We start from the raw sequence: 21,652 nt of genomic DNA, 5'->3' as shown, positions 1-21,652 counted from the left end.
CAGTTACGTTGGACGCAGCATACAAGTGTATATATCCAAAGAAGGTGATAGTATCCCGCCAGCCTTATATATGTTGTGATGGCCACTAAATCCCGAGATGTAATAGCACCGGCATTAGTTACCAGCACCGGATGAGAGCTTTAGTCTGGTAGGTTCGTCCAGTCGGTTGTCGTAAGGCGTCACGACGAGATTCTACTCCGGAACTTCCCGCTTCTTCCAAGCATCTTCTTCCGGTCCTAGATAAACGAAAGATTAAGAAATAAGACCATCCTCCTCATCCGTTTGGTATCTGCTGAGCATATTATTGCCAAAGACTTTAAAAACAAATATGTTCGCTGGACAAATACAAAATATGTCGCGAAACAGTAACCGAAAAATAATCCGAATCCGACAAATATCCCAAACAACAGTTTTTCATGTTTTATTATATTTAATAGAGAGAAATGAAATGAATATATTCTTATGGTTGACCTCAGAGTATATCCTCCCTATTGAAGGTAGCCAGCGAGTATTCATTCCATGCGCGGCTATTCCCAATACGAGACTGACACAGTCTTGCTACTTTTAGTGTCACAGTATTTTTCAACGCATATGTCTTACCTGGTAGTAATAATAGTGGTGTCGTGTGCAGAAAAGAAATTATTCTATTTTGAAGTATTTAGATCACGTGTTACATAAGTCCTTCCAGACCTTGTCTACCGGTCGATGACCTCCTTTAATAACGTACCGGTCTTAGGAAAGGGACAGCTTTTTCATGTCCTCCAAGAGACTTGCCCTGTTTCCGGGTCGCTGTCTCCTCTTTCCCGGCATGCTTTCCTTTGTCACGTGTGCTGTCGTTGACTTCTGTCTTCTTCTGCCCAGCGCCGAAAATGTCCTCGTGGTATCTGTTTTCATTCTGTAACACAGAAAATACCAGAATGCATCCTATAACCTGACATCGTTTTAGCTTCGTAAATTTGTTTCAATGTGTTCTCAGTTTGCGAAAATAGTCTTTGGCTTCTTGAAGTGTTAAACGTGACCTCAGTTTGCGAACATAGTTTGTGGCTGCTTCTAGTGTCTATATTTACCCTCAGTTGGCGAACATAGTTTGTGGCTGCTTCTACTGTCTACATTTACCATCAGTTGGCGAACGTAGTCTTTGGTTGCTTCTTGTGTGTATATCTACCCTCAGTTTGCGAACATAGTCTTCGGCTGATTCTAGTGTCTATATTTACCCTCAGTTTGCGAACATAGTCTTCGGCTGATTCTAGTGTGAAAATTTACCCTCAGTTTGAAAAAATAGTCTTTGGCTGCTTGTAGTGTCTATATTTACCCTCAGTTTGCGAACATAGTCTTCGGCTGATTCTAGTGTGAAAATTTACCCTCAGTTGGCGAACATAGTCTTTGGCTGCTTCTAGTGTGTATATTTACCCTCAGTTTGCGAACATAGTCTTTGGCTGCTTCTAGTGTCTACATTTACCCTCAGTTGGCGAACATAGTCTTTGGCTGCTTCTAGTGTCTACATTTACCCTCAGTTGGCGAACATAGTCTGTCGCTGCTTCGTGTGTCCATATTTACCCTCAGTTTGCGAACATAGTCTCTGGCTGCTTTTAGTGTGTATATTTACCCTCAGTTTGCGAACATAGTCTGTGGCTGCTTCTGGTGTGTATATTTACCCTCAGTTGGCGAACATAGTCTCTGGCTGCTTTTAGTGTGTATATTTACCCTCAGTTGGCGAACATAGTCTGTGGCTGCTTCTGGTGTGTATATTTACCCTCAGTTGGCGAACATAGTCTGTGGCTGCTTGTAGTGTGTATATTTACCCTCAGTTGGCGAACATAGTCTGTGGCTGCTTTAAGTGTGTATATTTACTCTCAGTTGGCGAACATAGTCTCTGGCTGCTTCCGGTGTCATCTTTCCATGTTCTCTCAGAATCCGCTCTAGCGTCTGCTTGACGTTATCGGCCATTTCGACATCGCCACAGATGTAGATGTGTCCGCCCACTTTGACCATTGTGTTGTAGACGTCCTTGGCGTGCTGCTGCAACATGTCCTGGACGTACATCTGTGGAGGAGATGGAATACTTGACTATCTGATGTGGAGGTACACATTCATAAAACATTTCGAGGACTTGAGATTAGACAGATGGGGGTCAGCCTTTGCAAAAACATCACAGCTTTACGCCATTGGGTCGATACCTTGCTTGCAATAACATAAAATGGGTGCTATGGATAGCTACTAATGTTTCTTGTGTTCATGTGTTGTGTATGTTAAGAAAAACGAAATTAGCGGTAATCACTAAGGTGAAGAAATCCGGCTAAGCGAGGATTTAGATTGACGTATAAAACAGGATGACATGACATTCTTCACATCCCTACCTTGGGTCTGCCTGGCTCACGGGACAAGGCCACATAGTAGTCCTTCAGCACTCTCTTGTTCTTCATGGCCGCCAACTCCGAGTCAAAGACGTGATCCTGGCTGGACGACCGGCAGCCGAAATACAACCGCATGTCACCCCAGCCTCGCCGATTGGCGCCTGGAGAGTAGAATATATAAATGTAAAGTCACAGAACATACAGGGAACACAACACCATGTTACCCTAACCTCGACGACTGGCGTCTGCAGAACAGAATATACACAAGTTCAGTCGCAGAACATACTGGGAAGACAACCCAGTGTCACCCCAAACTCGCCGACTGGCGTCTGAAAAGCAAAACAAATTTAGAAATACAAATCGCAAAAGATACAAAGTTTTAGTCATGTAACACACAACCTCATGTCTGCCTGGGGCTTTGAAAAACGACTATAACATACATGGACATGAAACCGGATTTGATTGGAGGGAGAACCAGGAAAGTAGCGTACATGTAAAAGGCGTATCTTCGGTTGTGACGATCCGTGTTCTATTTTGTCAGTCGGTTCGCTAAATCTCTGCCAGTGGAGTTGGCATAGATACTAGACGTTGTTTCAAGTGTGGCTTTTCCTCGGTTTGGTTTTCTTCAGAAAACTGATAAAGCAATCACAGAAAGTGCAGTAACGGACTCACTTGTCGGAGTATGCCCCCTGGCCATGTCCACCTGCCGCTGTTGCCAGAAGCTCCTGAAGGGGGCGATACCTGTTCCTGGCCCCACCATCATTACCGGCAGCGTCTTGTCCTCTGGTAGGCGGAAGTTGGGGGCGCTGTCGCAGAGAGAGGTGGATACAGATGTTTAAACTCATATATGCCTCCGTTGTCTTGATGGGATTCAACATTAATATTGCTGAACCCATGTGACATATTCTCGAAAACTCATACATGACGGTTTGGAAAGGAAGAACAGTGGACTGGAAATCTCAATTAAAATCAGATCTTAGTTCTCGCTACCGCTAAACAAAGATCTGAGGACATTCCATTACAGATCGACCTTGCACGAACTTTGACCGGCCAATGGAATGACCAATCAGAAGGAAGCTTCCTCGTGCTTTACGGCACTAATTTCAAATTGGCGACTACGCTTCGAAACATATTTGGACAAATTCTCGATTACAAATTTGAAACCTAAACAAAAGAACACTCTGGAATGGCTAATAGATGGTCTATATTGTATGTATTCAGTCGTTAAACCCGTAACTATCTTTCGGAATACCCCGTGTTAAAGTTTTCGAAATTGCATGATTAGAAATCACATTCCGACTGTCACTTTCATAATTTGGTAAGCGACGCTCTGATTGGTCGGATGAAAGGTCGTTCTGACGTGACCCCTAATGGGATGTCTTCAGATCTTTGTTTAGCGGTAGCGAGAACTAAGGTCTGATTTTAATTAGATTGAATGGACTGGATGATTGATTGTTTGTTGTTTAAGGCCGTACTCATCAATTTTCCAGCTATGTGACGGCGGTCTGTAAATCATCGAGTATGGACCAGACAATCCAGTGACTGTTATCATGAGCATCGATCAACGCAATTGGGATACGATGACATTGATCAACCAAGCCAGTGAGCCTTACCACCCGATCCCGTAAGTCGACTCTTACGACAAGCACAGTCGCCTTTTACGGCAAGCACGGGTTTCTGAAGACCAATTCACCAGATTTAGAAACATTATTACATGGTAATTTACATCTTAGTGATCGCTGGTCTGGACTGGATGAAGAAGTGACCCTTTTACATCAATTCATATTGGTGAGTTCTGGTTAAACATCGCTTTTTAACGGTATTTCAGTTATATCAGGACAAGTCCTAAATGTTAACAATTGTAAACCTACTTCCACGGTTATAATGCTAACCATGGATCATAATCATATGAAACCTGGATTCAAAGCAACGACCACCTTATCCTTTCCGCTGAGGGACAGAACTTTTGAAAGCAAGAAAGAGAGCCTTAAACCCATTGGGCGACCCATATGGCCATTAACACCCGAGACACCCGGCATAAAGGCATTTTCGCATTACCCATGTTTCATTTACCATTGGCAAACCTATAATATATATCAGTCCAAAAAATGGTTAAGTGCCGCTTTCTATGTTTTTCCATATAAGAACGTCCCTTTTGAATTTTATGACAAAACACATTTAATTTTGATTACGAAAAACATATTTATATTGAATTGTTTATATACGGAATATAATGGTGGGAGACTGTGGGAACGCTGAGTGGGTGCCTAAGTTTTGTCCAGGTGTATGTGACCACTCACGCTCTGATGGCACAGGGGATGATCTCTCCGATCTGGAGTCTGTTCAGCCATCCGGAACACACACCCTCATGATTTACGCCATCTGCAGATCAAGAATAGTTTTAATAGAGGATACGCCTTTGATATTTGAGTATTGTTTTATGCTGCATTAACACTGTTGGAGCTATTCGCGGCTGTTGGCATATGAAGTGTGAATGACATTTTACCAGTTGTCATGCATAGAACCATATTGACCTTGTGTCGTGTACTTGAGCACGGCGACAGTGGCATGGACCTCGTTGGGGTAGGCGTCGGGAGACGAGCTGATGCTGTAATAGCGCTGTTTCAGGAGAGGGAGCTGCGTGACCAGCAGTGAGCAGGGTACCCGGAGGGAGGGGAATTCCTCCAACACCCCTAGAAGGGTCGGCGTGTTCGTATCCCTCCACTCCTCGTAGACGCGGGTGTCCTTCAAACATGCAAAAAACAAATCTCAAGAAAAGAAGTCCATCATCACAGGGTAGTTGAGATGTAACTCCCTCAGAGGAATCCAGCCGTGTATATTTCTCAACAATATTGAAATAACACCATATGGGATCATAAAAACGGTCCGGTAAAACCTTGATGGGAACCGAAGCCAGACAAATTCACTGCGCATGGAAATATTCTTGATTCATGTACACACCAAATTTAATGTAATGATTCTGACCATTTTAGTAGATTTTCGTACATATCCCAGAGCACCCTCATTCCACTGCCACCACCTTATCAGCTCTACGCATCCCCTTTTAATTGACTTCCGTTAAAACTTGTGGATTCTGTTGCAGAATGCTCCTATTTGAACTTACACACAGCTCTGTTCAGGGACGATGTATTGCTCTACAATTTTGCTACATGACGTCAGATTGTTGCATTGTAACACCATCCATTGCTCACAAAGTCACAAACTCATAAGGTTACATCACCACATCAATAGGTTGGCAAAAGAGACTCACTGTGGTCAACAGGTCCAGTCTGTCCTTGTCCTGGTTCCCGCCTGCCAATGTGGACAACGCCTTCAGGAGATCCTGGGTTGGGGGCGTGGTCACGTCCAGGTAGCGGGTAAAGGCGGTTCTTAGAGAACACGACGGCAGTTTATCCCATACCATCCACTTCTCAGCGGAGCCTGGTAATCACATTTTTCCTTGTAAGCAGGTAACGTTTTTTGCTTCTAAGATATATGCTCGGTTCAACCTCTGCATAAATACAAACTGTTTTCAGTTATACCAACAGCGCAGTGAGGACCTAGGATAATGCCAATGCCAGAAGGTAATACGCATATTGCATATTCGAAGAGATGTCACACGCTAACGGAACTTTTTGCTATATCTTCCCACACCCACAGCCGTCAGGAGTATAACACATAACTTGAGTAGCACATGAAACTATACCTCTAAGTATATTGTATCAAATGTTAATTTTCAATTGCAAATATCTTAGGTAAGCAATAAATAAAAAAGAATGAACAGAACAGCGCTTACTCAGCACTCAAAGAATATTTCAACGTGCTTTGATTTTAAAAATATAATTTGATCCAAAGCTTCAAATATTTTTTAACTTTTTTTCTCAGAAATGTGTCATGTAAGTAATCAGAAACATTCTGACAATCTGCATACTGTTATTTGTTAACCAAGAGAATTAGTCAGAAATGCAGATAACTACCGCCGTCGTTGTGCGTGATTTTGAGTCAGTCATGGCGTCACACAGGACGGAAACGTTTACGATTTCTGTTGAATTTACTATATCATTGTAATGTATATATGTGAAAATCCCATAATTCGTGCAACGATACTCTTCCCGGGAATATTCTCAAACGCGCGATCGAGCCGATGTTTCCAACAAGTAGACAACAGTACCTCTAAAAATGCTACACAGTGTAGATAAAATCTGAATTTTGCTTTGTATACAGTTTTCCGACCAGTGTTCGTTTCCACACCTAATTCATTTCGCTTGATTTTATCTACACAATTTGGATTGGTGACAAAGACCATTTGTCTTTTGATTCATAAATATATGAGGAATTCAGGGATGCATGTATCGCAGCTGAGTTTGAAATATACGTGATCTAATAGGCGTTTCATAACCGGCATTTTGTAAACACAGTCCAAAATGGCGGAACGTACACTTCGGCGTTGGTGTATACGTATTTTTCCAAAACATTCTAAACGATACCAGGCTTATCGGCGACGTTTCAGAATTATCATTAGTAATTTGATGAAAAACAGATGCCCGTGATCATTAATATGCTATTTTTGAGATTTAATTCTTTGAGTAAATATTCGATATTTATATTTCTAAACACAAAGTATCACGCTGGCAGAGTTACTTGGCTGGCCGCAAGGAACTCTGGGTAGGAAGGTTGCAGAAAGAAGCATTGTGTCAGATTAGTTTAATTGATTTTAGTAACAATATATATATATATACATATAGATGGGTACAAACCCGACCATAATACTTACAATAGAAATGAATTTATTAAGCATTATATAAATATATGTTGCGGTATACCTTGGGCAGTTGTCTCCTCTTTCAGTATCTCTGTCCGCATAATCTTTCCGGCAGGGGGCGCATCGTGTAGGCGAGACAAGATGGCTTCCACCATTTCCGGTGAATTTGAGGGAAATATGGCAACGTGGTCGCCTGGGCTGTACTTCATGGCAGTGGAAGAATTGGTCCCAAGCCGGACCAGGATAGTTTGGCGCCTGGACGAAAGAAGCGGAGGTTACCGTATCCCCTTATCCGTCATTGTCCGCACATAGTTTATTATTGGGTTTTTATTCCGGTATATGGTCTTTGCTGGGGGCAACGGATCAATCCGTCGGTAAATCGTGCTAATAGACGCTATAGAATGTACTAGGCACTTCAACATATCCGTGTGGATACAAATAATAATTAAACCATTCCTAAAATCTGTATAGCAATACCTTCAATTTGTTATGAAATTTGAATAAGAACCCCCCAAAAAAACAAGATGGCGGCCCCCACAAAACACTTCGTGTTCTCGTGATATACGTTATCTTTTTATACCGTTTAATAGCAGACATCCAGCAATTACACAGAGAATGGATGACCAAACCAAACACGTGACCTTATTACGTCACGGAATTACCTTTCTGCACACGACACCAGTGTTGTACTTTCCTGTTATGACTTTTGTGAAGAAAAAAACAGAGATGAAAAAATGGCACGATAATGTGAACATCGTTTAGGAATTAATTGCGTGCGTATATATACACGTCGTACGGAATGCGAAGAGTCACTGTGTTGCGGAAGACAGTTGAAGTAGCAGCTACACTGTATGAAGGTAGGTGTGTGAGTGATTTGCTTCTACTTACGGCGACGTGGTGGACTGCAACTGCGTCCTCTCCAGCACCCTACAGGGCACGACTGTCTTCTGGTGAAGGCGGCCTAGAACTGGAAGATAATGCTAATAATGATAATGATGTTGATGTTGCTGAATATGATGACGATGATTCTTACTACACTAACGAGATTCGACTGTTCTACCTGTATACAAGCAGTGTTTCTGGACTAACAAGACGTTTCCGGATTGGTAAGGTTTTACTACCTGTACACAGGTCCCCCTCCTTTCCGTCAGGAAGTTCTGCTATACGGAATCTGTTTGGCGTCCACGTGCCGTCACTACTGGACAGGTCGCCGTCGAGGTTTGTGACGTCCATGTCACTGTCCACGTGGAACGCCTCCAGGGAGGCCTGCAGTTGTAGAAGCAGAAGGCTGATCTTTTTTCAGCAGATGGATAATGTTTGGTGACAGGTCTATGTAAACGTCGGACTTGTTGCATCATGGAACACCGTTATTAAGATAGTTTACTCCAATACGACGCCTCTGTCTGCGTGGAGAAATCGGACAGCCCCTTAATGGGGGGGGGGGGGGGGGGGGGGGGGGGAGGTCGTGTCAGATGGACTTTTTAATTGCCAGTCTGCGCTGAGACTAAATTCTTGGTACGAGTTAGCGAAACATTCAGACAAGCACATATGAATTCTGTATGACGAAAAATACTGAAACCAACAGCTCCAAATGTAAATAATATAGGCCACGCCATTAAATTGTTGTGGATAGTTTATACCAAATAGACAATATCTTTTAAGAGCGCATACTCCTAAAAGAGGGATCCCATTGAAGGATACTTTGTGTTCTATGTGTGGTTCTTTTCTTAAAAGTGAAATTTCCGAATTGAGGCGGTAAAGAATTTAGTTCGAGCAATTTGTGTCAGTCAGCATTTCAAAACTTTGGAAAAGGAAAACTCTCTGAAAGGATCAGTTATTTGAAAGAAACAGTTATTTGGAAACCCAAAACATATAATTTTTCAGAACAGCCATCATGTCCAGTGACTTCGTTGTGTTGTGTAAATCTAAGGACAGATGCTATATCCATAACTTTTTGGGACATATTACATTGTTAAGGCTAAATCTCAGCTAGAAATACCCAAAAGCCTTACCTTAAAGGCCTGCTGGGCCCAGGTCTTAAAGGAGTTCTCCTGCCTACTCAGTTCATCACCCTCTCCCGTCTCAAGGATCTTTTGACCTCCCAGGTCACTCAGCAGCGAGTCCAGGAAGTGACCGAAAGCGCAAAAATTGGGGTAGGCCCTGGATCCAAGTCCAAACACTCCGTACCTTAATAATAATGTATCTCAACTAACTTTAATTTCAACGGGAGGTACACGTGTTTACTTTACTTTTTAGGATAAATTGGCAAGAACTTGTCAGCGTCACATGTCTGTAGACTGACTTCATATTAGTATTTTCACCGTTAGTTTCCTCATCATTGTAAGATAATTCTAAACAAAAAGGATATCAAAAAATTAAAATAAGAGCCAATATTCCTGCATTCACAGCCATACATAATCGACACTGGGGCAGGCAGACAAGTGACTGACAGCATAAGCAAAAAACCGTTCCGTCGGGGTATGGTGCCAAACAATCACCCAAGTCACAATGACCGATCAACCGATCCACATTTGTCATATCTTACAAGAAGCATGAGGTAATAGGGACCTACAATGTATTTTGCATCAGAATGCTTTCGAGACCACTCGGTAGAGTGAATGCTGTTTTACGCCGCAGTCAGCAATATTGGAACTACATCACGGGGCCTCTGTATACACGAGTCGCGTCTGTTTGTTTGTTTGTTTGTTGTTTAACGCCGCACTCACCAATATTCCAGCTAAATAATCGAGTCTGGACCAGACAATCCAGTGATTAATATCATGAGCATTGATCCACGCAATTGGGATCGATGGCATGCATCAACCAAGTCAGCGAGCCTGACCACCCGATCCCGTTAGTCGCCTTTTACGACATGGTTTCGGTTTCCCCCGGAGCCAAGGGGACCCAAATAAAAAAAATACACACCTGATATTTTTTAGCGGTCCTGCCGACTTCCTCGAAGTGCTATTGGTGCTGGATTTCCCCGTGACTGTGGTCTTGCTTCTGTTCACGTGGGTAGAGTGAATAAATGAGTGAGCTTAGTTTAACACCACTTTTAACAGTATTTCAGCTTGGTGTGAGAGGTAAGTTCGAATTTATGCCGGTCTTACACAGTTACCACTTTAGTAAAACCCGCGAGCACGGATATGGTGCTGACAAACCAATAATCATAATCGGGGATTCGAACTCACGATTGTCGATCATGACACACCAGTGACCCAACTGTGTACAAATAAATGCACCTCCTCAGATGATTGACAAATGAATGAAATACTATCAGTTATTTGTACATATAATTCCATAAATAATACCTACACAACCATTTCCATAGTCATCAATACCCATGGAACGATTCCGACTATATCATAGCCACATTGTCACATGTGAAAAATTATCGGAGTACTCTTAAACAATCATCTTCAGTTTAATTGCGGTTGCAATATGTTGCTTTAAAGTTGGCCCTCTGGTAAACTTTGAAAGATGTAATCACATTGCCGTCTCTACTAGTGAGTGAGTGAGTATGGTTTTACGCCGCTTTTAGCAATATTCCAGCAATATCACGGCGGGGGACACCAGAAATGGGCTTCACACATTGTACCCATGTCGGGAATCGAACCCGGGTCTTCGGCGTGACGAGCGAACGCTTTAACCACTAGGCTACCCGACCGCCCCCCGTCTTTACTAAAATGAGGTGGTAGTTATTATGGTCTGGAAGTGGGGGTACTCACTTATTCACCGCTTCGGAGTGTCGCAGCTTTTCTAGGCTTTTTGCGAATGCCTAAAATAACAAAATAATCAATGGTTACATATATATAAGCTTATATAAGCCTTGAAACCTGATCACCGTGACAGGGGGGTTGTTATAAGATACATACATGTATTTCTTTACAAATCTCTCATGTGATCTCCGGGTCATTTCAGTCTTTTAATTACATGGTAAAACATTTCACAAACGTGAGATAAAATTATAATTGTGAGTACATTATATTTTCTTCTCTCCGTGTATGTGAACATACTTTAGTAATGAAAACAAATTTATTTAACAAATATTGGAAGGGAAATAGCCATATGCCCTTTTACTGAAAATTTCCTTTATCGGCCCTTCGAATAAGGAAACAACCTTAAATCTTATGATTAAAGATGGAAGCCTAACCTTGAAACCAATACCTACCTCGCCATTCTCCGGGCCGTCGCCGTTGCCGAAGGTGCTGGTGACGACGAGGATGAGGTCCTGCCGCTGCAGCTCAGTCAGGTCAATGTCCTCCATGCACACGACCTGTGGGTGAACGACGGAGACAACGGTTACTCCTGTGAAATGGACTGCTACTGACATTGGGGACACGTACAACTTCAGTTTGTTTATTGCCATTTCAGCAATATTAACATGGCTTCCATCACATGGGGCGGTGTCCAATTGTTTCGAAATAAATTCGATATATGTTACAGCAGATATCAGAACTAATTAACCTCAGGTCTATCATTTTATAACCGGTGCATAAGAAACGAGTATTTATATCATAATCTTACCCAGGTAGTAAACGCACGCTTGAATGTCTGACACAACCGTCTGTCGCCCTGACACTGTAATCTTACCCTGGTAGTAAAGGCGCGCTTGAATGTCTGACACAACCGCCTGGCGAATCGCTCTGATCTGCCGGTCTCTGTGGCGAACACGATGACACAGTTAATGTGGCTAGCCACTGCCTTGTCCTGAGATTGGGTCAGTCTGTGGACAGAGTGGTCATATTCTGAACCAAATATACCTAATGCCTCCTTTGTTTGGTTTGGCAAGAGTTGCTCCCTAACTTACTATGAAAAGTTGCGTCCCTTAAATCTCTCATACCATGCTGTAACTTCGTGCTTTCCTCCAACATTACGCTGACACTGCCTGATAAATTCTATTCAAAGCGACGTTAAACCAAACTCACTAACTCACTTGTGTGGTTTGATATTTACGACTGCTTCAAGTGTACTGAAATACCTAGTTCAAAGGGTCGATTTAGTGAGGAGTGAGTTGTGTTTAACGCCGTTTTTAACATTATTCCAGTTATATCGCCGCGTGTCAGCTTAATGTGGGAGGAAAGCCTGAAGTGATGCAGGTCTCAGACGTTTACCACTTCGGTGAAACCCACGAGCACGGGTATGGCGCTGACAAACCTATGAACATAATTGGGGCGAACCGGAATTCGAACCCACAATCATAAGGTTTCTGGCATGCCCACTCTGCACAGCGAATCGCGGCGCCTTAGACGACTGGGCCACCCGTGCCCCCAATTTAGTGAGGAGGGAAGTTTGGATAAAGCGATGTCAGCGAGGTGCAAAATGGAAACAGGCTGAACATGCTGTTTTGTGTTGCTTGCATTTTGAGGTCTCTGTCTATGAGCGAGATCCACATAAACTAAACGAACTTTCAAAATTAAATTTAGCATTCATTGTTACTTATCATCCATGACTGACTACCCAGGCACGTTGACTAGTTACAAAGGACCATGAACATTGATCAGATAACATGCTAAGGTTATATTATTGGAACAATGTTTCACATAAATTCACATGTTCACTTCACGGTCTTGCGTACTTGAAATCCTTGTGTGACTCTGCAGGTAAGGTATTATTTTATACACTGAACATGCATGATTAATTTATCTACATTTCTGGGCATGCCAACCCCCTCCTCCCCCGAATCCCGAATATCATCTAATTTTTCATACAATACAACTCACCAGAAATCTCAAAAGCCTTGAGAAAAGGGTGCGATTTCAAGTAAAATTACTGAAACATTATCGAAAAAAGTAATATATAAAGGAATCTTTTGCGTACATTAATTTTTTATATAAATGTTGAACTTGCATACCAAATACGATTTAAGATGAGTACCGCGTACCACATCGTTGAGTTCCGAATACCCTCGAAATAGACCCCGGAAGTTGCATTCTGGGACACACTCACCTCTTCCTGGTCGCCCGTAGGTACCTTTCTTCCAAGTCCTTGTTCTTCCAGACATGAACCTTCCACGCGTCCTCCTTGAATACACACATAGAGGTTAAACATATAGAGTTATAGCCGGGCGCACGCATGCACACACACATGCGCATATAGAAGGTTATACACTGGCTAGAGTTAAATAGGGACACACATACACATACACAAACACGTGCACACATGCGCGCACGCACACAAACACAGAGTCACACATACACGCACGCACACACGCACATATAGAGGCCATACACTGGATAGAGTTAGATAGGGACACACACTTACACATACACAAACACGTGCACACACGCGGGCACCCACACCAAATAGTCTATGCAGTGAGGGCGAGTAAAAATTGGATTCTAACAGATACCCGACAGGTATGGCGCGGACAAACCTAGGAAACACAATGGATGTCGGATTCGAACCCACGCAGCTGACACTCGCAACTTACAGTAAGAGGAATGCATTTGACTGTAACACGAATCACTACCTGGTATTCATAAGAAGGCTTGAGCTTGTAGACCGTCATCTCTTGGTGAAACACCTCCGTCTGACTCCCACTCATCGGGGGTACCACCCACACCCAGTCAGCGGGACACCCTCCTCGCTGGCGCTGCTCGTTATGGAGATGCTGGATGAAGGACTCGGACGCGGTGTGGTGGTCAACAATCGTCGCACCTGCTAACTGTCAACACACGTGGACGTAAATGACACTGGAATTTCGAAATGTATAGGACACAAACAACCCCATGAGAGACAGCTCCATTACTCCTGGCCAAGTGGTTTGGGTTTTTGTATGTCGTGGCTGCTATATATTGTAATAAAAAAGAGCACACTTATAACTCTGTGGTCATAACATGACTCTATTTATATATCCTGCCAAGAATAGTTAAGACCACTGCATTGAATAATTAAATATATATTTTACACTCCATGTACATATCTGCATCGTCCAAAGCCGGGAATGAAAGTGTTGGGTTATTGATCTGATTATGCGAAGCGCATTGATTAAAAACCAGTCTGTTAATAGTGAAGTGTAAAAATATAGAAAAAGAGAAGGCAGATCCTTTTTGGGCCCACAGGAAATGCAAAATTTGCGGAAAAAGTTGGAAAGACAATTATCAGACATGTTCAAATGGATGGAGCTTGCACATTTTGGACTTTTAACATGAAAATGTTTAAAATGAGTGAAAAGGCAAGAGTTTGAGAACTTCAAATGAAAATCAAAGTATGAGCAAGTCCGTGACCCGGGATGAATATTTTTTCATGTGCTTGTTCTGTTTTTATGTACATCTCATTGGCCCATGACTAGCGCGCAAATCTTCAAAATGCAAGGCATAATACACATAAATCATAAACTCTCAACATCACACGTACCTGGAAGCTATGCAGTACAGCAATGTTGACCTCCACAAGGACTCGGTCACGCCACAGAGAGGAGTTCGCCCCAGTGTTCAGACCCATCATAACTGCAACTTTCTGATATTGGCAAACAACGAGAAAATAAACCATTACTTTGCAATGACTGAAAATAATGGAAACATAAGTCAGCGATATCAGAACAAAACACTCGAGTCATTGTTTGTTTGTTTATTCCACACGGAAGTAATGAACGTTTACGAAATTGGTTGACGATAAAACCAAAGAACCGCACTTTGCTGACTTTAAATAATACATTCATAGAAGCAAAGGACGTTTCAAAGATATGAATCTGAAAATCGAAATATCTTCCCATACACGAAGCTTTTGCCATTGTTCTGGGGGCGTTTATCCTTTCGACGCCCTACATTAATATTGTGCCGAACAGCGTCATAAAAAACGAATCGTATTATATCGAACGGCGTCAAAAACAATGCTGGAAGAACTATATTGCTCTTGTATCGATTAGCGTCAGTGAAATACCTGCATGACGTACCCTTTATGATTTTGTACCCTTAAGCATCAGGGATATACCTGCGAGACATGCAACTATATTATATGGAACAGCGTCAGAGGAATACCTGATGGTTGAACTGTATATTTTGTATCGAACAGCGTCAGAAAATCCGTGCAAGACATGTACCTATACTATTGTATTATATAGAACAGCGTCAGAAAAATCCCTGCTGGGTGAACTGTAACTAATTTATATCGAACAGCGTCATGCCCTTATGATGTTTTCTTGTATCAAAAGGCGTCATAGAAATACCCGCAGAAGCTACATTTATGATATTGTATCGAACAATAAATTTGTAAAAGATGTGGGGACGTTCCTTAATGATGTTGCACATGTATCTAGCAGCAAAGTCCTTCTTGTGCCTACCTCAACAACGGTGTACCAAGCACCAAAGTCCTTCTTGTGCCTACCTCAACAGCGTTGTATCTAACACCAACGTCCTTCTTGTGCCTACCTCAACGACGTTGTACCTAGCTGCGTCACAGAAGTCCCTGGCCCCTATCTCCGTCCCCATGTACCAGCCGTTGAAGGGGGCTGCCGGGAACTCCAGACCCCCACAGTCGAACAACATCCCTGAGACAGCTGGGACCGCGAACCACTTTAACCCTAGTCCCTCAAACCACGGGTAGCTAGGTTTAAGCCAAACAATTAAGTAATCAATACCAATTTGATCCCTTTTGCGACTATTTTTGTATTATAGTATTTTTTTTATTAAAAAAAATATTTCCTCACACGTTATTCTTCCCAAAACAGGATAATACCTATTTAAGGAACAATCTGAATTAAAACTGAGTATTTATAACAAAATGATTAATATAAAAACGTTAATAAGATAAGATATAAGACCAACGTACAATGTCAATAAGTGTTTCAGAAATGTGATTGTAAATATTATGTCTAGGTGAAAAAGAAACATCTCAAAGACGTAAAATGATAACTGCAACATAATCTATATGAAATTAACTTTAACACAAACAAATATCTTTTAAGACAACCCCTTATTAATGTTTTATCTGTCACTCTATTTTTATCAATCAGAGAACATCAGTCTACTACACACTTAGGGTGTTTGATCTCCACCTCCAGCACAAGATCCCCGGGAAGGTCAAACAGGTCAGGGTCGCCGTCTCCAGCAGATAGTACAAGGGGAAGCACATCAAACATCCCGCCCCTGCCGCTCCACCCCAACGCTTCACACACCTGGAAATACACGGTAAGGCAACATGGTTAGGGTGGGGCAACATGGCTAGGGTAAGGCATCACACGATAAGGCACCATGGTTAGGGTACGGCAACACGGGTATAGCAAACAGGCTAGGGGAAGGCAGCACACGGTAAGGCAACATGGTTAGGTTACGGCAACACAGGGTAAGGCACCATGGTTAGGGTACGGCAACACAGGTAAAGCAAACAGGCTAGGGGAAGGCATCACACGATAAGGCAACATGGTTAGGGTATGGCAACACGGGTAAAGCAAACAGGCTAGGGGAAGGCAGCACACGGTAAGGCAACATGGTTAGGGTACGGCAACACGGGTAAAGCAAACAGGCTAGGGGAAGGCAACACAGGGTGAGGCAACATGGCTAAGGTGGGGCAACATGGCTAGGGTAAGGCAACATGGCTAGGGTAAGGCAACATGGCTAGGGTGAGGCAACATGGCTAGGGTAAGGCAACATGGCTAGGGTAAGGCAACATGGCTAGGGTGAGGCAGCACACGGTAAGGTAACGTGGCTGGGGAGTGGCAACTCGGCTAGGGTAAGGCAACATGGCTAGGGTAAGGCAACTCGGCTAGGGTAAGGCAACATGGCTAGGGTGAGGCAACATGGCTAAGGTGAGGCAACAAGGCTAGGGTAAGGCGACATGGCTAGGGTGGAGCAACATGGCTAGGGTGAGGCAACATGGCTAGCGTAAGACATCACACGATAAGGCAACAGGGCTGCGATAAGGCAACACACGGTAAGGTAACGTGGCTAAGGTGAGGCAACATGGCTAGGGTGAGGCAACATGGCTAGGGATAGGCAACATGGCTAGGGTGAGGCAACATGGCTAGGGTAAGGCAACATGGCTAGGGATAGGCAACATGGCTAGGGTAAGGTAACATGGCTAGGGTGAGGCAACATGGCTAGGGTAAGGCAACATGGCTAGGGTGGGGCAACATGGCTAGGGTGAGGCAACATGGCTAGCGTAAGGCATCACACGATAAGGCAACATGGCTAGGGTGAGGCAACATGGCTAGAGTAAGGCAGCACACGGTAAGGTAACGTGGCTGGGGAGGGGCAACTCGGCTAGGATGAGGCAACATGGCTAGGGTGAGGCAACATGGCTAGGGTAAGGCAACATGGCTAGGGTAAGGCAACATGGCTAGGGTGAGGCAACATGGCTAGGGTAAGGCAACATGGCTAGGGTAAGGCAACATGGCCAGGGTGAGGCAACATGGCTAGGATGAGGCAACATGGCTAGGGTAAGGCAACATGGCCAGGGTGAGGCAACATGGCTTGGGTGAGGCAACATGGCTAGGGTAAGTCAACACACGTTAAAGCGACATGGCTAGAATGAGGCATCATGGCTAGGGTAAGGCAACAGACGGTAAGGCAACATTGCTTGATAAAAGCAACATTGCTTGGTAGAAGCAACATGGCACGGGTAAGGCAACATGGCTAGGGAGAAGCAACATTGCTAGGGTGAGGCAACCTTGCTTGGGTAAATCAACACACGTTAAAGTAACAAGGCTTGGGAGAAGCAACATTGCTGGGGTGAGGCAACATGGCTCGGGTGAGGCAACATGGCTAGGGTAAATCAACACACGTTAAAGTAACAAGGCTTGGGAGAAGCAACATGGCTAGGGTGAGGCAACATGGCTAGGGTAAATCAATACACGTTAAAGTAGCAAGGCTAGGGAGAAGCAACATGGCTAGGGTGAGGCAACATGGCTAGGGTAAATCAACACACGTTAAAGTAACAAGGCTAGGGAGAAGCAACATGGCTAGGGTCAGGTAATACGCGGTATGGCAACAAGAGTAAACATAATCCAACCTCTGTGAACTCGACGTTGGCGGGATCGCCGACGACGCTACCGTCAGACTGGCGGTAACCTGCGTACCGGATCAGTTGAATGTTCCATACCCGAAAGTCCTCTCTCCCGGAAGTGCGCTGAGGAAACACAGTGATCGCAGACCTGAAAGTGATATTAGTGCCTGTAGATTGATGTTGCTTTTTTACTCTTCAGTCAGCACGATTCCAGCTAATTCAAGGCGTACCTTTAAATGCAAATCAGTAGTTTGTGCAACGTCACACAAAAGGTTGTGTTCAATCGTTGTTTTTCATTTCACTTTTGGTAGCAAATATAAGGGGCCGTAACGTAGTTACCTGATATTTCCCTTATTGGTGCAGTACTCAATGTGGGTGCACAGCGCTTCAAACATCTCCTGGGTCGTGGCTACGTGACGAGCATCAAACACCTTCAAACAACCAAATATATATCTGTAACATTATAACCGTGATTTGTAAGCAATCAAACTGGATTTAACAAATGATTGAGCTATTAGTTCGTTTTATCACCAAAAATGTCATTACGTTTGTTAGATTGGATTCCTGTTTAGGTTATGTCTCTGTAACTTGTCGTACGATGTCTCTGTATGCTTGTCGTATAATGCAAATAAAAAAGGATCTGGTGGTTATGTTTGGTGACTTGGCTGATTGATGTCTAGTGCTACCAACTCTTACAGACACACATAATGACATTGGTGACTCGTAAAGATCCGGGGGTAGAATAGGTCTTCACAAATCCATGCTTGCCATAAAAGGCAACTATGCTTGGCGTAAAAGGCGAACTAACGGGGTCGGGTGGCAAGGCTTCTTTGACTTGGTTAATGCATGTCATCGTATCCCAATTGCGAGGATTGATGCTCATGATGTCAATGACTGGATTGTCTGGGTCCAGAGTTGATTATCTACAGACCGCGGCGTTAAACAACAAACAAACAAACATGACAATGGTTGTCCTTGTACTATAAATTCCTCCTACAGCCACACATCCTGGCAAGTATTGTTCAAGTGCTTCCAATTCCTTCTACAGACACATATGCTAACAGTGATTGTTCTAATTTACCAATTCCTTCTACAGCCTCACATCCTGGCAGTTATTGTTCTGGTGCTACCACTTACTTTGACGGACACAAATCCTGATAATGACCGTTCTTTTAGCACCAACGCATTCGAATCATTCCTTCTACAGACACACGTCCTTGTAATAATCTTTCCTGTGTTATTTCCCGGACCCTGAATGACATATCACCTTCAGTTTTGACCACTGTATTCTTCCAATACATCGTGGCGCGTTCCTCCATGCTGTCTTCACACCGAAGGTCAGTTCTTCCAAGGTCAGATCATAGGTCCCGGATGTAGAAATGGCGTCTTCAACTTCCGCCCATCTAATTGTGTGATCCTCTGTGTCTGAGCTGATGAATACGGAAAACAAAACTTGGATTTCTTTAAAAACCTACAGGATTATATAAATCTACATGGGAACTCATTTACCAGTACCTCCTAAACACCATTCGGTCTTATGTTGGTTTTCAAATTAAATAATATATTTAATAAATATGTCGTTACATGTGATATTATATCATCATTTGAATACCAACTCCGTTAGTGCGGAGAATTACGATTTTCACTAATACGGATATTTGTTAATCGGTACGATTTTCGGTAATATGGCACCATCCACATAAACGAGGTTTTGTTGAAGGAGAGGCATAAATCTCGGGTAGATGACCTTTAAGATGTATACAAATACTGAATGATTTTCTCAACACTCATTTCAAAACAATTTCCAACTCAATCTCGTTCTGAAGGCATCCCGATTAACGGCACGTTGTCATATCAAACAGGACAGTTCAATACTGTTGGTTGTCGACAAAGATCGTATAATCAGCCATTGTTCTCTGTAATTTGAGTGTGTATTTTAGACAGGGTACAAAGTTGAACGACACGATAACACTGTAGGTCAACGCTGAAAGACACGAGAAAACTGAAGGTCAACGCTGAACGACGTCAGAAAAACGTAGGACAGCGTAGAGGTACCATCTCTGACCACATACCTTTTCAAAGAGGCGTAGTACTGGCCAATGAAGTCCTTGGCGTCCGTCAGAAGATTCTGCCTTGACCTCAGAGTCAGGGGATGCTTCATGCTGTCATTCATCATCACTGACCCCATGCATCGCATCTTTGAGCAGTCCACTGGCTGGCATGGAGAACAAAGTAATATGACATAAACAAATTTGGTTATAATAGCTGCACAGATGGACCAGTCGTCTAAGGAGGTGACACTTGTGCAGAGTTACGATTCATAGGCGTGTCATGGTCATGGGATCCAACCCTAGATTCGTCTTGATTATGTTTCCTTGTTTGCCAGCATCTTTCCCTTTGCCCTTTGTTTGCCTATGTTTGAACCTTTTTGTTCCAAAACCCTTTACCTTTTAGTATACCAAATATTTCGTTTGAAAATGTATTTTGTCAAAAGTTATGAACCCTTAAGCATGAAAGAGTCGATTTTACTGCCTCGGTCGCTGCATCTGAAACAGTAACATCGAACTCGACTCGCAATGAAACTAACACCTGTCCATTCAGGAATATGGCGTGTATAAATAACGACAGATACAGGGACGAGACAGTGCTGTCACAAATGAGTTTTGGGTTTTCTTAGTATCTACAACCACTATTACGAACACGATGGCCGTTATATACCTGGATTATTGCTGAGTGTTGCGTTAAATAACAAACAAGCAAACAAAATACATTTTGCTAAACATACTGCTATTTCCTATTATGTGAATATTAAATACTTAATACTCGTCACAGTGCTACAGTCACAGTGCTGCCAGTATTATAACTACCTAAAACGTGAAGATCCAGGTTAGAATTGGTCTCCATTCACCTATGATTGCGACTAACATGATTGGATGGTCAGACCTGTTGACGTGGTTGATGCATGTCATCGTATCCCACTTGTGTAGATTGATAGAGTCAAACAACTGGAATATTACTGGGGGAGGCGTTAAACAAGAAATAACAAATCTACCTGAAGCTGCTTCTTGTGCAGCGTGTCAGTTGTAGTCGATCCATCCAACCAGTTCCTCAATGATGTTACAGGACATGAACGCGGCGTCCCTGTTGCAACAGCACCAGACAAGCCTCCCTTCTTCCTGTTCCCCACCTTGAGTCCACTGTCCCTGACCACTTGCTTCTCAAGAGGGACCTTCAGTGTTCGATTTTGGGGGATCTTATTTTCGTTCCGGACACTATCAGATATGCAGTCTGAATCTCCTTTGTCCAGACGGAACCTTCGATTCCTATTTGGTTTCCTTTTGTTCCGGCCTCTACGGCACGAGTTACTTTTTCCTACTGGATCCATGTCAGCACGGACGTGGTGTACGTCAACGTAATGGATTTACGACGTTGTAATCGAGCTCTTCGACCGTCGTTGTACCGGACGCTGGGCTGCAAATTCGCCTACAGCAGACTGTTGGTCAGTTTCTGGTGGAGCACCGTCTGTTGGTGACAGCACAGAGGCAGGATGGGACGGTGCTAGCTATGCGAGTGACGGTAGCGTTAATATAGT

General features: G+C 43.3%; 1 protein-coding gene across 1 annotated transcript; it reads right to left on the bottom strand.

The window, feature by feature from the left end:
- Positions 1 to 179: 179 nt before the first annotated feature.
- On the bottom strand, positions 180 to 21,445 carry LOC139462045 (nitric oxide synthase 1-like). Its single transcript, XM_071243547.1, has 26 exons — positions 21,113 to 21,445; positions 20,133 to 20,275; positions 19,328 to 19,490; positions 18,400 to 18,491; positions 18,067 to 18,208; positions 16,095 to 16,234; positions 15,489 to 15,663; positions 14,476 to 14,577; positions 13,589 to 13,783; positions 13,066 to 13,139; positions 11,710 to 11,842; positions 11,288 to 11,392; positions 10,845 to 10,894; positions 10,042 to 10,119; positions 9,129 to 9,303; positions 8,238 to 8,382; positions 8,005 to 8,083; positions 7,178 to 7,371; positions 5,626 to 5,795; positions 4,889 to 5,099; positions 4,655 to 4,736; positions 3,027 to 3,160; positions 2,358 to 2,515; positions 1,852 to 2,043; positions 728 to 895; positions 180 to 236 (listed from the first exon to the last, which is right to left on the bottom strand). Exons 1-26 carry the CDS (start codon positions 21,443 to 21,445, stop codon positions 180 to 182), a joined length of 3,690 nt encoding a protein of 1,229 aa, XP_071099648.1.
- Positions 21,446 to 21,652: the final 207 nt, after the last annotated feature.

The sequence above is a fragment of the Haliotis cracherodii genome, unplaced genomic scaffold (assembly GCF_022045235.1).
Source record: "Haliotis cracherodii isolate W230 unplaced genomic scaffold, xgHalCrac1.p SCAF_15, whole genome shotgun sequence".
Lineage (NCBI taxonomy): Eukaryota > Metazoa > Mollusca > Gastropoda > Lepetellida > Haliotidae > Haliotis > Haliotis cracherodii.
This window is presented reverse-complemented; position numbering and strand designations above follow the sequence as displayed.